The sequence below is a fragment of the Triturus cristatus genome, chromosome 2_1 (assembly GCF_964204655.1).
Source record: "Triturus cristatus chromosome 2_1, aTriCri1.1, whole genome shotgun sequence".
NCBI lineage: Eukaryota > Metazoa > Chordata > Amphibia > Caudata > Salamandridae > Triturus > Triturus cristatus.
In genome coordinates this window covers 124,595,261-124,609,698 of record NC_140581.1, presented here as the reverse complement: position 1 = coordinate 124,609,698, position 14,438 = coordinate 124,595,261, and the positions used below count along the sequence as shown (strand labels likewise).

The 14,438-nt window shown below is 44.1% G+C and overlaps 1 protein-coding gene across 6 annotated transcripts in view; it reads right to left on the bottom strand.

Moving 5' to 3' along the window:
- Nucleotides 1-14,438, bottom strand: part of UBAP2 (ubiquitin associated protein 2) — a 1,669,217-nt gene that overhangs the window by 521,677 nt on the left and 1,133,102 nt on the right. For all 6 annotated transcript variants that reach the window (XM_085628825.1, XM_085628795.1, XM_085628777.1 and 3 more), the window contains exon 18: nucleotides 11,862-11,928. In XM_085628825.1, the coding sequence (XP_085484951.1) occupies nucleotides 11,862-11,928 (67 nt within the window). The remainder of the gene's footprint in view (nucleotides 1-11,861; nucleotides 11,929-14,438) is intronic.

The following is a 14,438-nucleotide window of genomic DNA, read 5'->3' as shown; positions in this document are numbered from 1 at the left end:
GGCTGCTCTCCAAAGCTACTTCTTGGAGAGCTTTCTAATATTGTCAAAGACCACTAAAATCCCCATAAGGGTTGTCTGGATTAGTGCAGGATGCACCATATACTAAGCCAGCCTTCTAAAGTGTTCAAGAACTTATGACGTATCTCTTCAAAAAGAAAATAGATGTAGCAAAGAACTGATCTGATAAAGAGCTGCCATTCTGATTTTTTCTTTCTGTAGCCACTTGTTTGCTATCCTGAGGTTGAGGATGGGTGTAAACCCATGCATGGGTTCTTCTTTCACACTAAAAAGTAACATTAACAAATTGCCTTCCTTTTACAGAATGGGAGGACAGGTTTCAACAGGCAGTTTCAGAAGGATGTTAAACTCCAGCAGAAAATCTGTCCTGATGGCAGTGTCCAGTTTTCTTTGGAGGGATTGCTGGTGGAGGGGATCTGAAATAAGTACAATAGCCACTATGAGTTTTATAAGATCTTGTACCACTTTGCTAGTTTTCTTTAGATGCTTCCCCTTAAAGGAGTGGTTAACAGAAAGTAGGTTGAACGGGACAATCCCTACATAGATTTGTCTACTATGTGGTCCTCATGGCGTTAGATGGCTGATGGGTACAGTTTTCCGTTCAATGTATTCCTTTGGTGTAGTTTTGGCTGCACTTTGATGACGTTTTGGAAGCGGAGGTAGATGGAGGGTTTGTGTGAGGGAACCCGGTGAAATTTGCATAGGCCTAACAAATGCACCTGTTTCTTATGCTCTTTCATTTCCAAATCATCTGCCCTCAATGGCTCCATGTCAGTTTTCATGCTTTGCATTTCTTCATCCACAAACGTTTTACCTGAGCAAGCAAGGTTTAGGATTCTCTGTTGAACCTCTGGTCGGAGGCCTGCTATAGGCGGAAGATAGATTCAAGGCTACGGACTTATGATCTGGTATGAGATCATCTTGCGTTCATTTAGGGTCTCCTTGACGTTTTTCTATCTCTCTCAAGGCAAATCTTCTTTAAAGTACTATATTGAAACCCACATGAAGCTATCTTACCTGCCCAGCAGAGCAGCGACACTGTCACACTTCATCGCCATTCTGCACAAACCACAGTTTTTCCTGCATAGGGTGCAGACACTCGCCCTCCTTATCAGGAGGATCCACAGAAGAAGATGCAGTAGAAAGCTTCCTCTTAGCAGCTGATACAGTAAGGTCAAGGATCTGACCGGAAAAATAAAGAATCTTACACAAAAGGTCGATTTTTTGTGTCAGGAAGATGGAAGTAAAAATAATTCCACTGCAAGCGGAGTAGTCTGGATGATAAGGGCTGATGCATTGTCTTAACTAAAACCATAGACATGGAAGAGGAATAACCTTGTTTGCCCTCTTATCACAACCTCATTCCAGAAATCTGTAGTAGTCTTTTTAAAGATAATGGAGTAGGATCTTCTCTCTAGCCCTTAAAGTACGTCTGGAAATCTACTGGCAGAAAGAACAGTACTTGGAAGGCATACAATGAACAGATCATGAGGATCTGATGGTGCCAATTTCTGCCACACTGAAAGAGATGGTGTTTGTTGGGACAAAAATATTTCCATCCAGAAAATTACATACTTAAAACCTTAAAATGCATCGAGTAAACACCTTTAATGGATGGTTGGAATATAGGAAAAGCCAGAAAATGCCAAACTGTGTGTGCACGTTTTGTGCTACCAGGAGCCAGAGAAAAGATTTGGAACTACAATTTGATAGATCATGATGGGATACTAGTCAGAATAAGATCTTTTAAGGCACACTTATCTCTCCTTAGGCTTGAGCCAGGAGACATTGAGGCACGTATGCTTATTTGCACTGTTGTATTGCAGTAATGATATATTTTGCACATTTACCAAATATATGATTTTTTACATTTAGCGTTATAAAATAGACTGTTTTATCTGTTTGGGCATACCTCTGTTTTCATGTTGCTCACTGGGGACTGAAGCTTTCTTTTAAACCAGTTCAGACTCGTATTGAGTTGGGCGGGGCCGCCATCTTGGGGGTACGACGGTCGGCAGACTAGACATTTCCCTGACCTTTACATAGAGAGGCTGGCGAGAGCGTGCACGCGCAGCAGGCACGTTGCCGGCGCACCAACGGCAACCCTGTCTGAGCCCGTCCGCTCGCAGCGCCTGGACCCCTGCCAATTTTCCGTCAGGTAAGCCCTCCATCCGTGAATACTCGAGATCAACCCTGTTATGACTGAATATGCCTCTGTCTTTTAACTCAAGGTCATCACCTCTTTCAACGTCCTGCCCCAACTGTAAAATGACCTTACCAAATATCCAATACCAGCCTATTAGGTCTTGTGAGGGCAAAGTATAGTGACATTGGGGTATGAAACTCAAGTGTTCAAATGCATATTGCTTAATGCAAGGTCCTGAGTTAAGCACAGCACGGAGTGTGCAATGCTTATTGAGGAAAGGGACATAAAGATGGCTTTTATTACAGAAGCATGGACAGACTAAGCTTCTGGTCCGGACTTGGTGAAAGCCACCCCACCAGGGTTTCTATGCCACACCTTAAACAGGCCCACCAGGAAAGGGGGGGGGGGGATTGGCAGTGATCTATCATAGATCTATTATGGCAGTATTTCAGTACGCCTCCAACTTAGCTTGTGAGGCTTTGTCATTTAATTTTAGTCTATCCCACCACCATACCTAAGGGTATTTTATTGTATAGACCACCAGGAGCTAGGAACCCCTTTGCAGCATCAATTGGAAATTTACTGGAAGAGGGTCTTTGCACTGACGTCTATACTACTATGGGAGATTTTAACTACTATATTGAGGTTTCTTCTGAACCAGATACAGTGACTCTGACCGACAAGATAAACAGCGCTGACCTTAGGCAGCACGTAATTGGTCCGACTTATGTGGCAGGACACACCCTGGATGGTATCTTCTCTAACCACCCTTGTCTTCTGTTCACTGGTTTACTACCTCTTGTATGGACTGACCATGCGGCCGTTCAATTTGAGTTGACTCTTACGGATCAGCGCGCTAGCGGGAAACGTCCTAAAGGACGGATCGAAATCAGAGCCTGGAATAAAGTTGAGGGGACCGCTCTACAGGAACTCCTTACCTCCACGGCGGCCCAAATGCCTTCGGGAGTGGAGGAGGCCATCAATGTATATACCAAATGGGTGAAGCAAGCCTGTTTTAAACTAGCCCCAGTAAAAAAAAAAAAAACTCTTCCCCAAGAGACCACAACCCTCAGCTCCATGGTTTTCGGAAGAACTGAGAAATCAAAAACTCATATGTAAGCGTCTTGACCGGAGCTGGAGGAAAGGCTACAAAGAAACGGAGAAACAGCTATATAAAAACATCCTCCAGAGTTATAGACCACTCCTTTTTTCCGCTAAACAAAAGTTCTACACAACCCAAATTGATTTAGCGAAAAACTCTACAAAAGAGCTGTTTAAAACTGTATCAAGACTGGCTTCTCCAGGCCCAGCTAGAGTTCAGTCGAGTCAGAAACTATGTGAAGACATCGCCAAGTTCTTTTTGAATAAAGTGGAGACCATCTTCTCGGCCTTTAACGGCCCAAGTGGAGCTGGGACAGATATGGTACGAGAGGAACTTAAGTCTATGGAGGCTCCCCCCCCCCCCCCCATTCCTTTGACAAATTCCTGCCATTGTCCTCTATTGATACTCTTAAGCTCCTTACGACAGCAAAATCAGAGTCACCCTATGATCCATGCCCGGTCGCTGTGGTCAAATTGGCCCCGGGCCCGGTTGCCAGCTGACTGTCATTTATTTATAATGGCATGCTTGAAACAGGGCAGTTCCCTAAACTATGGAAGGTTGCTTCAATTCTGCCCCTTCTAAAGAAGCCTAGCATGGACCCTAAGGATCCAAACAACATTTGCCCAGTTTCTCGTCTTCCGCTTCCAGCACAACTGATTGAAAAAAACATGAATCCACAACTTAGTGCCTTCTTAGGCGAAACACAAGCCTTAGATTCTACCCAATATGGCTTTAGAGAGGGACATAGTACTGAGTCAGCTCTAATCAAGGCCACAGAGGAGATTAGGGAAGCCGCGGATTGGGGTGGCAAAGCAGCTCTTCTCCTACTGGATCTGTCCGCGGCCTTTGATACGGTCCATCATGACATCTTGATGGATCGTTTACAGGCATGTGGGATCCAGGCTATAGCATGGGACCTTGTAAAATCCTTCTTAACAGACAGAGTACAAATTGTATCTCTGGGTGAATACCAGTCTAAACCTTTTGCACTGCCCTGTGGCGTCCCGCAGGTGTCCTCACTAAGCCCTACACTTTTTTAATGTGTGTGTTTCATCATTGGCCCCTCTTATTAGTGCTTTCGGGTTTGGTCTCACCTTATACGCAGATGACACCCAAATTGTGGAATCTCTGATAACAGGTCAGGAGGTGGGATTGGATAAGTGCTTCCAAGATTGTATGGAATCAGTTGGGAGATGGATGTCCGAAAACTGCCTAAAACTTAATTCAGGCAAAACTGAAGTCGTACTGTTTGGGAATGATGGAAGCTTTTGGACCCCCAAATTGGTGGCCGGACTCTATGGTCACTCTCCCCATGCCTTAAAAAAATGTTAAAAACCTAGGAGTATTAATGGATGAGCGACTTACCTTTGGTGCCCAAGTAAATGCAGTGGCATCGACTACAGCGTATGTTCTTAGAACAATCAAGAAAATACTGCAGTTTTTACCATCCGTAAGCAGGCAAACAGTGGTCACAGCACTGGTCAAGGCTGGATTATTGTAACAATCCCTATTAAACATTCAAGAAAGATTTATGAATAAACTCCAGCTGCTGCAAACCGCAGCTGCGAGATTACTCACTGGTACACCCAAGTTTTGCTCAGTCTCTAAAGAAATTTAAAAAAATTGCACTGGCTCCCAGTGAGGATCAAGTGAGTTTCAAATCCCTCTGTATTGTTTTTAAAGCTCTTCAAGGCATAGGACCTGACCATTTAAAACGTACGTTTCAATGGTATACACTGAAAAGAACTCTTCGCTCGTTGGGTCACAGTGCCTTCCACAAAAAAAGCATTATGGGGTGGTAGGAGTTTTCTGTGCGGCAAAAGCCTGGAATGACCTTCCATTTCACCTGAGAAGTGCCACTGATCTTTTGGCATTCAGGAAGGTACTAAAAACCTGGCTTTTTGATAAGTAAAACTCCTGTCTTCCATTTCTGCCTAAAGGAGAAATGACTAGCGCCAGGACACCCTCGGGTAACCGCTGCGCTCTAAAAATATCTATAACGTAACATAACTGTCAATATTCCAGATTTACATAGCTGCAACCTACTAGGCTCCACGGGTTTTCATTCATTTTCTGAATGAGGTTCATTGCTTATCTTTTACAGAAAATTGTCAATGGGTTGCTTAATATATTCGTAATTGGTAAGGAATATGCTACTTACCAGTATGCATCTGTTCTTGGCATGTAGAGCTGCAGATCTATACACTGTGCATAGATCGCCATCTGGTGTTGGGCCCGGATGTTTGCAGTTTGTTTTTCCTCTTGGAAAGAAGTCACGAGTTCGGTGACTCCTCCTTTGGTTCGTATTGCCAATTAGCTTCGGCTCCATCCTCAGATTGTTTTTCGCCAGAAGGGAAAGATGGAGCGTAGTAGTAACAGTAAAGAAACCCATGTGTGTTGTATCTAAATAAGATAAACTGGAACGGATACAGGTAGCCGGGGAGGCGGGTGGGCGTGTATAGATCTGCAGCTCTACATGCCAAGAACAGATGCATACTGGTAAGTAGCATATTCCGTTCGAGGCATATGAGCTGCAGATTATACACTGTGCATAGATTATATTTTTTTTTGTTAAAATATTTTATTGAGATTTTCCAACCGTCGAACCAATAAACCAATGTTGCATACAATAACATCCTATATAAGACCCAGTCATCAATGCACATATCAGGAGAAACCAGATCTTCAACATTTGCTACCCTAACCCCCCCCCCACCACCCTCTCTACCCCCTCCCCCCCTCGGTCAGTGTGCCCGCCTCCAACCCCAGTAAAATGAGACATTAAGCACCCCGAGGTCCGACACAGCCTAGCTCTAAGCAATGGAAAAGACATCAGGAATGATCTCAAAGGACCTGAGGCTCCATGTCCCCTGCCATATACACTTCAAGCTCCTGCCCTGACCATCCAGGCCGACCTCAATGCTTTGTGCAGACACAGACCCCTCCCAAATACGCCTCATCCAATGCAGTAACACTGTGCATAGATTATATAGCCGTACCCAGCCCTAGCGGCGACCACCGGCATCCGTTGCAGTTGTTTGGAACAGTGTTTTTAGTACAGCCTGGCCCACACTAGCTTGTTGCTTGGTTTGCACATCTACACAGTAATGTTTTGTGAAAGTGTGCGGTGTTGACCATGTTGCTGCTTTGCAGATGTCATCTAGTAGTATGTTTCCTAGAAAAGCCATAGAAGCCCCTATCTTCCTTGTAGAGTGGGCTTTAGGGGTGACAGATAGCGTTCGTTTTGCTTTGTGGTAGCAAATCTGTATGCATTTTACAATCCACCTAGCTATCCCTGATTTAGAAATAGGGTTGCCTTTATGTGGTGGAGTGAAGGAGACAAATAGCCGTTTGGTTTTCCTGAAAGGTTGTGTCCTTTGGATGTAGTAAAGTAAAGCCCTTTTAACATCCAGTGTGTGTAAAGCCCTTTCCGCAACGGTTTGATGTTGTGAGAAAAAGACTGGTAATTCTACCGACTGGTTTAGATGGAATGGAGAAATGACTTTGGGTATAAATTTTGGGTTGGTGCGGAGTACAACCTTGTTCTGATGCATTTGGAGAAAAGGTTCCTGTATAGTGAGTGCTTGTATTTCACTAACCCTTCTGAGGGAAGTGATGGCCACTAGAAAAGCTGTTTTCCATGTGAGAAATTGGAGCTCACATTTATGTAATGGTTCGAAAGGGGGTCCCATTAACCTTGTGAGAACTATATTCAAGTTCCAGACAGGTGAGGGTGGTACTCTGGGTGGAATTACTCTTTTGAGGCCTTCCATAAAGTCCTTGATGGCAGGCACTCTGAAAAGTGATAGGTGCTGCCTGTTCTGTAAATAAGCAGCAATTGCAGCGAGGTGTAACCGAATGGAAGTATATGCTAGGTTACACCTTTGTAGATGGAGCAAGTAACATATGATGTGCTGTATGGACACATTTAAAGGATTGATTGTGTTGTTGTGGCAGTAAACAACAAATCTTTTCCACTTTGCGGCATAGCATGCCCTAGTAGTAGGGCGTCTAGCTTCCCTGATAATATTCATGCAATCAGGGGGAAGGTTAAGGTATCCGAATTCTAGGACCTCAGGAGCCAGATGGCAAGGTTGAGCTGAGCTGTGTCCGGGTGCTTGATCTCTCCATGGTTCTGGGTTAGGAGGCATGGTGAGAGGTGTAGCTTTTGGTGTGGTACTACTGAGAGTTCCAGCAGTGTGGTGTACCATGGTTGTCTAGCCCATGTTGGAGCTACTAGGATCAGTGTTAGGGAATGCTGTTGTAGCTTTCGCACCACTCATGGAATTAGTGGGAGAGGTGGAAAAGCGTATGCAAATTTGTTTCACCAGTTCATCCATATCGCATTGCCTTTGGACAATGGGTGTGGATATCTGGCGGGGAAGCTTGGGCATTTTTTGTTTTCGTGGGTGGCGAAAAGGTCTATGTGTGGATGCCCCCACTTCTGAAAGAACGGGTGAAGAACCTGTGGGTGAAGTTCCCATTCGTGAATCTGTTGCGTTTGTCTGCTGAGCAGATCTGCCACGGTGTTTTGGACTCCTGGGACGTGTTGGGCCAGGAGAAAGATTTTTTGTGGAATTGCCCATCTCCATATGCTCTGTGCTAATTGAGAGAGCTGTGGAGAGTGTGTGCCCCCCTGTTTTTGAATGTAGTACATGGCAGTCATGTTGTCTGTGCGAATGAGGACTGCCTTGCCTGAAATCTGCGTCTGGAAGGATTTTAGGGCGAGGAAGATTGCCAGTAACTCTAGATGGTTGATGTGGAGTAACTTCTGTTGCGGCGTCCATGTGCCCTGTACTGTGAGATGTAACAGATGAACTCCCCAGCCGGAGAGCGATGCGTCTGTTAGGATTATTTGTGGGACCGGGTCCAGGAACGGTCGACCTCTGGAAAGGTTTGTGGTGTTCCACCACTGCAGAGAGCGATGGGTGCGACCGTCTACCAACACCAGATCTGTCAGTTGCCCCTGGGCCTGGTTCCATTGGCGCGCTAAGCACTCTTGGAGTGGACGCATCTGGAGTCTTGCATGGGGCACTATGAAGATGCAAGAGGCCATCATCCCTATCAGATGCATAAACACTCTTGCTGGGAGAGAGTGTTGACATATGAATTTCTGACGCAGAGCCTGTATATTTGCAATCCTGGCAGGATTGGGATAGGCTATGGCTTTTGAGGGGTCTATGGTGGCACAGAGGTGTTGTTTTGTGTGTGATGGTACCAGGTGGGATTTTTGGTGGTTCACCGTGAAACCTAGCTGGTGAAGTAGTTGAATTGTAGCGGCGGTATGTTGCACACATTGTTCGTAGGACGTGGCTTTTATTAGCCAGTCGTCCAAATATGGGAAGACGTGAATGTGCTGTCTTCTGAGGTGTGCAGCCACTTCTGCTAGGCACTTGGTGAATACCCTTGATGCTGTTGTTACCCCGAACGGGAGCACCTTGAACTGGTAGTGTTGCCCGTCCACCACAAATCTGAGGTACTTTCTGTGAGACTGGTGTACTGGGATGTGAAAGTATGTGTCTTTCAAGTCCAGAGTGGTGAGAAAATCGTCCTGGGAGAGGAGTGGAAGAACCGGTTGAAGGGTTACCATGTGAAAATGGTCTGAATTTAAGTAAGTATTTAGAGGTCTGAGATCTAGGATAGGTCGTAGAGTCTCGTCTCTCTTTGGAATCAGAAAGTACAGGGAGTAGACCCCTAAATTTTGTTGATTTATGGGGACCTGCTCTATGGCTCCTTTTTGCAGGAGGGAGATCACCTCCTGTTTTAGTAACGTAGCATGTTCTTGAGACATAGGGCGTTGCCTGGGTGGAATGTTTGGGGGGGGGGTAGATGTTAATTCTAGGCAATACCCTGAACGAATAATTTGGGTAACCCATCTGTCTGAGGTGATTGTCTCCCAGACGTGAAGGAAATGCTGTATTCTGCCCCCGACCGGAGTGGATTGGTCTGGAGGGAGCGGGGGAAAGTCATTGGGCAGGAGGTGCGGCAGAGCGGGCGGTATTTGTTTTGCCTCTGCCCTTATTATTATTGCCTCTGTATCCGCCTCTTTGATAACCCTTTGTGAAGGTAGATTGAGGAGGGGATTTGTAAGACGTGGATGCACTATCCGAGGAGTAGCCTCTGCCCGTGCCCCGAAAGGAAGAGCGGCGAAAGGAGCGCCTAGGAGTGTGTGATTGTAGGGCTCCCATGGATTTCGCCGTGTCTGTATCTTTTTTCATCTTTGAGGGCTTCATCAACTTTTGGGCCAAATAGATGATCTTGGTCGAATGGGTGGTTTAATATAGAGGCTTGTACCTCGGGTTTAAAACCTGAAACTCTGAGCCAGACATGGCGACGGAGAAGGACACTGGTGTTTATGGCCCTGGAGGCTGTGTCTGCTGCGTCTAGGGCACAGCGTATAGAGGTATTAGTTATTATTTTTCCCTCTTGGATCAATTCATTAGCCCTGTTCTTGTATTTTTCAGGGAGATGGTGCATGATGGCCTCTAACTCGTCATAATGCGCCCTGTCGTATCTGGCCAATAGCGCTTGCGTGTTGGCGATACGCCATATGTTGGCGGCTTGTGACGCAGTGCGCTTCCCTGACGCCTCTAGGAGCTTGGACTCGTTGTCAGGTGGTGGTGCTTCGCCTGATGCCTGAGAATTTAAGCGCTTCCTAGCGGTAGATACCACTAGGGAATCCAATGGTGCAGGGCCTTTAATGTATGAAGGGTCTGTGGGGGCGGCTTTGTATTTTTTCTCTATACGGGGGTTTAGGACCCTGGCCCTGACTGGGTCTTTACAAACCTCCGGTGCATGTTTAATCACTCCCTTTAACATAGGTAGAATGGCAGTAGACCTATGTGCATTGTCAAAGGTGTCTAGGAGAAAATCTTCCTCCACTGGGTCAGTATGTAACTACACCCCTTGTGCCGCCCTTTGTAATAGGTGGTGAGAGCCTAAGGAATCTTCTGGTGGGGATGGCCTAGATGGGTAAAGGTCATCCTGTGGGACATCTGGGATGTCCGGATTGTTATAGTCGTCCCATGGGTCTGGAGATCCAGTAGGGGTGGGGTCTTGTGGCACATCTGCTGGATCATAATAAGGGTCTCCTAAATCGTCTGGGACAGGAGACAAGGTTGGGGAACGATGAGGCAAGGGTGGAGAGGGTGAGCTCCATAAGCGAGGATTTTTGCGTCGATCGCTGAACTGGAAAGTTCGGAACCAGAGCGCGAAGTATTACATCCGAGCCCGATGGCGGAAAAAAACAATCTGAGGTTGGAGCCGAAGCCCATGCGCAATACGAACCAAAGGAGGAGTCACCGAACTCGTGACTTCCAAAGACTTTCCAAGAGGAAAAACAAGCTGCAAACATCCGGGCACAACACCAGATGGCGATCTATGCAGTGTATAATCTGCAGCTCATATACCTCGAACATTGGGTTTTTCAAAGAAAAGTGAAAAAATAATTATCTTATGGCATATTCATATCCCACAAACGGGCAAGATTATTCAGTACTTCTTAGCAATGACGGTCACCCAAAGGAGAACGGAGTAATCATGACACTCCCTTATAGAATCATATCAGAAATCATTTTACAAACCAAGAAGTGAGGCTGAAGCAGGAGGAACAAAGTAGAAAATGTGTGATATGGAAACGGAGGCGGAAAGAAGGTCATAGAAGCTTGTATACAGATATTGATATTTGGATTCATACTTTCTATTTTAGCACATTATTGTATCCCTGTACCCCTATTTCTTTAAGCATAAAAACAAAGTCTCAGTAACAGCATACCTAAATCAAAAACTAAAGTGGTTAATGAAACAAATGGAGTTAAGAGACTTGATAGAAACCCAGAAGCAACAAAAGAGAAAAAATATGGTTCTACAGCTTTAACTACTAAAGCCTAAACGTCAACACCACAAATTCAGAAATTAACTAAAGACCAACATCTCGAAAGAGCAATTCTTTGACCATCCACAGATCTTCCCAAGACTGACTGTTTAAAACAAGAAATTATTTGCCACTCGCCTTCATACATAATCCTCCCCAAAATAGTCTCTACTCCTGCTGATTGTACACTGCTTTGTTACTCCCCGGCTAGGTTCAAACTAACGAAATACTGAGACATATACATACAAGCAACTGGTCTAATGAGCGAATCTAGTATATTAGGTCAGATTATGGGGAAGATTTATCTAAAGAGATTGCAATCAAAGTAAGAACATGCCTAATGAGTAGCAATTGCTCAAGGGGTTAACTCTAGTTTCATATTGGAATAAAGTCATAAGTGAATGGTTTGTTTAAACATATAAGAACAGGGTATGTAGAGCTTTGTTCGACTGGTGAAGACATCAGTTAATGCAGACAATTACATAATATGGTGCTGAGCTAAGCAGGTTGTTCTTATGCCCGTAAGAGGTATATCTCTGTGAGCAGACCAGATTTAAGAATACATACCAAGGTCTTATGTACTCTGTTTTCTAAAGTCTATTACAATACAGTGAATGCTTAAATGCTATAAAGATCATAATGTTAAAGACATTCTCAGAGTGAAATATTCGTTTATAAGCCCGAGATTACATATTCTAACAGGAGATCCAATCTGTACTTACGGACAGTGAAGTGCTTGAAGAAAGTGCTGAGGCAGACGAAAGGCTGTTCTGGTGGTTAGACAATGTACTGTCAAGAAAAAGAGTTGAAATGAGTTTAGTCTGTCATTTAAACACATCTTTTATAGCCTTGTGTTTTATGCAATGTCTATATATGTACACAATGAAAAGGCGTATACGAACAATAAATTATAATTATATATGTACGTAAAACTGTCAATCAGCATTTTTATAGTGCAGCACTAACAATCCTAGGGGGTATCTGGGTGCTTTGTATTGAATAAGCGAGCATAGTTATAGCTAAATTTCAGTTTCTGTTGAACATTACTTTAATTTGCTCATCTTGGTGCAGCTTGATAAATCTGAATGAAATATGGTACATGATCCATCCAGATAAGTTTCAGCAAGTTTGGAGCAGGTCTATTTGTTTAGGAGTCAGGAGGATGGGGCAGGCGGGATACACTTAGAGAGGGTGGAACAAAAGTTGTACTTCAACTCCCAAAGAAAATGTAGCTTTCATCTACAGCAATGACTGCTGGGTGGTTTTATACCAAATTTGGCATTAAACTATACAAGTATTTAAAATAAAGGCTCCGAGTGAGACTGCGTAATTTTGAGATTAAAAGGTTAGGCGTGCTTCAAAGGATTGATTAGCCGGGGAAATTTTATTATCTTGTATTTTAATTTGCAGATCACTGCAGTCAATCCTATTGTGCACGGTCCAAGACTTGGATTCGAAGGGTTGGACGTGCAGAGGGTTTAGCACCTGTCTAGTAGCCAGCCCTCACTGTGCAGGTCTAAAGGCCACGAAACACAACTCGCCCTCCAAATGAACTGCTCATGGCCTCTCGCATAATGTAACAGATGACATCAAAAATAACATTGATGAGGTCACTGGGGACACTACATTCCATTGTACTAGGACATTATCAATTACACCCAAGAACAGAATCACTCCTTTTTTTGGCATATTTCATTTTATAGAGTGTTACGTGCTTATATTTATTAGTATAAACTTTGTGTGGTAATTATTAGTCTATTTGTTGAGTTATGGTTTTCATTGAGGGTGCAGTTACAGTTTGTGAGCTAACCATAACTGCCAAAATCACAGGGTTTTTGCTATTATTTTTAAACCATAATTTGATCTTAGCTGTTCATGTAAATTTCTAAGGGAAATTTAGTGTTTTAAAAAAACAATCTATTGATGTGTTATGAGAAGAAACTTTAGCAAAATCTTAAAGACTTCACTGAATACTTATATTGAAATTGTTACTTATCCTTCAATGAATTGCTCATAACATGTAATGCCGTAGATTCACATGCTCTGCATTCTTCAGCCATCTAATGCTAGAACCAGATGGCTACACTTATTTTTTCAATGAAGTGTGAGTGACAAAACCGGGTGTGAATCGACCCTTGGGCCACAATGCCAGCAAACTGGCTTCACCTCAGATTTTGCTCTGCTCAGCAGGCAGGTACTGTATGTGGAGTGCAGTGTCAAAGATAGAGTGCTCTGTTCACAGTGAAGGACATAAAAATATCTACGCTTATCACTGGCTTCCGGGAGGAGGGTAAGCACTTGTAAATCTAAATCTACAGCACAACACATTACAAACAAGTGGTTACAGGGTAACATTTTCTGCTCAAAGCATCTGTGGCTGTAGACAAACATGCTCTGGATACACCATAAAGGAGTCCTTCTCCAAAGCAGCAAGCAGATGATGCAGGTATCTAAAAGTGGACAGCTTTGACAACTAATATATATGGCCAAGGTAGAACATCTACACAATGTTTGGTTAAGGTGTGAGGCGTTCACCAAGAAGCAGCCTTCGAGATACGAGTTAAAAGGTTTATTACCCAAAAAGACAAGAATGATTCTTTTCGTGCATATCGAGTGGGCTCTAGTTTCCATGGGGAGTGTACGGTTGGCCTCAGCATAGCAAGTTTGGATGCACTTCACTAGCCATCACACGATACTGGCTTTAGAGATGGCATGACCTCTATGGGGTTTGGCAAAAGCCAGAAAAAGGTTATTGGACACTCTAAAAGGTTTAGTTCGGTCGAAAAGTTACTTCACTAAGGTAATGCCTTACCTGGTAGAGACTATCTAGCAACAGATTCCTTACCTAAGAATATTACCTATACGTCTAGACTAGATCGGAAAATCTTGAGCAGTACCTCACTGTACCGGAAGGTTCCGGGTCGGCATCATCGGCTGTGCCTGATGTGACATGTACGGTGCCTATCTAGGCACGAAACCATCGAAATGACATCAGTTTCTTTTTTAGATATTTCCATGCCAGAAGCACAGGGCCATGTTGGAAAGTTGACAGACCAATGTGCAGACACTATGACTAGGGACCTAAGAGGGGAGGATGGCACGGTCGGTAAGGAATCTGCAGATAAACAGAGTCTTTACCATGCAAGGCTTTATTGAAAGTAAATCGCTTGTTCATTTGATAGACTTCTAGCCGCAGATTCCTTACCTTAGAAACGATACCCACGCCAATTTCTCTTTGGAGCTGAGCCTGCAAACTGGTTAAGAACAGGAAGCCCTGTAGCGCCAAAGTGCCCATCTAA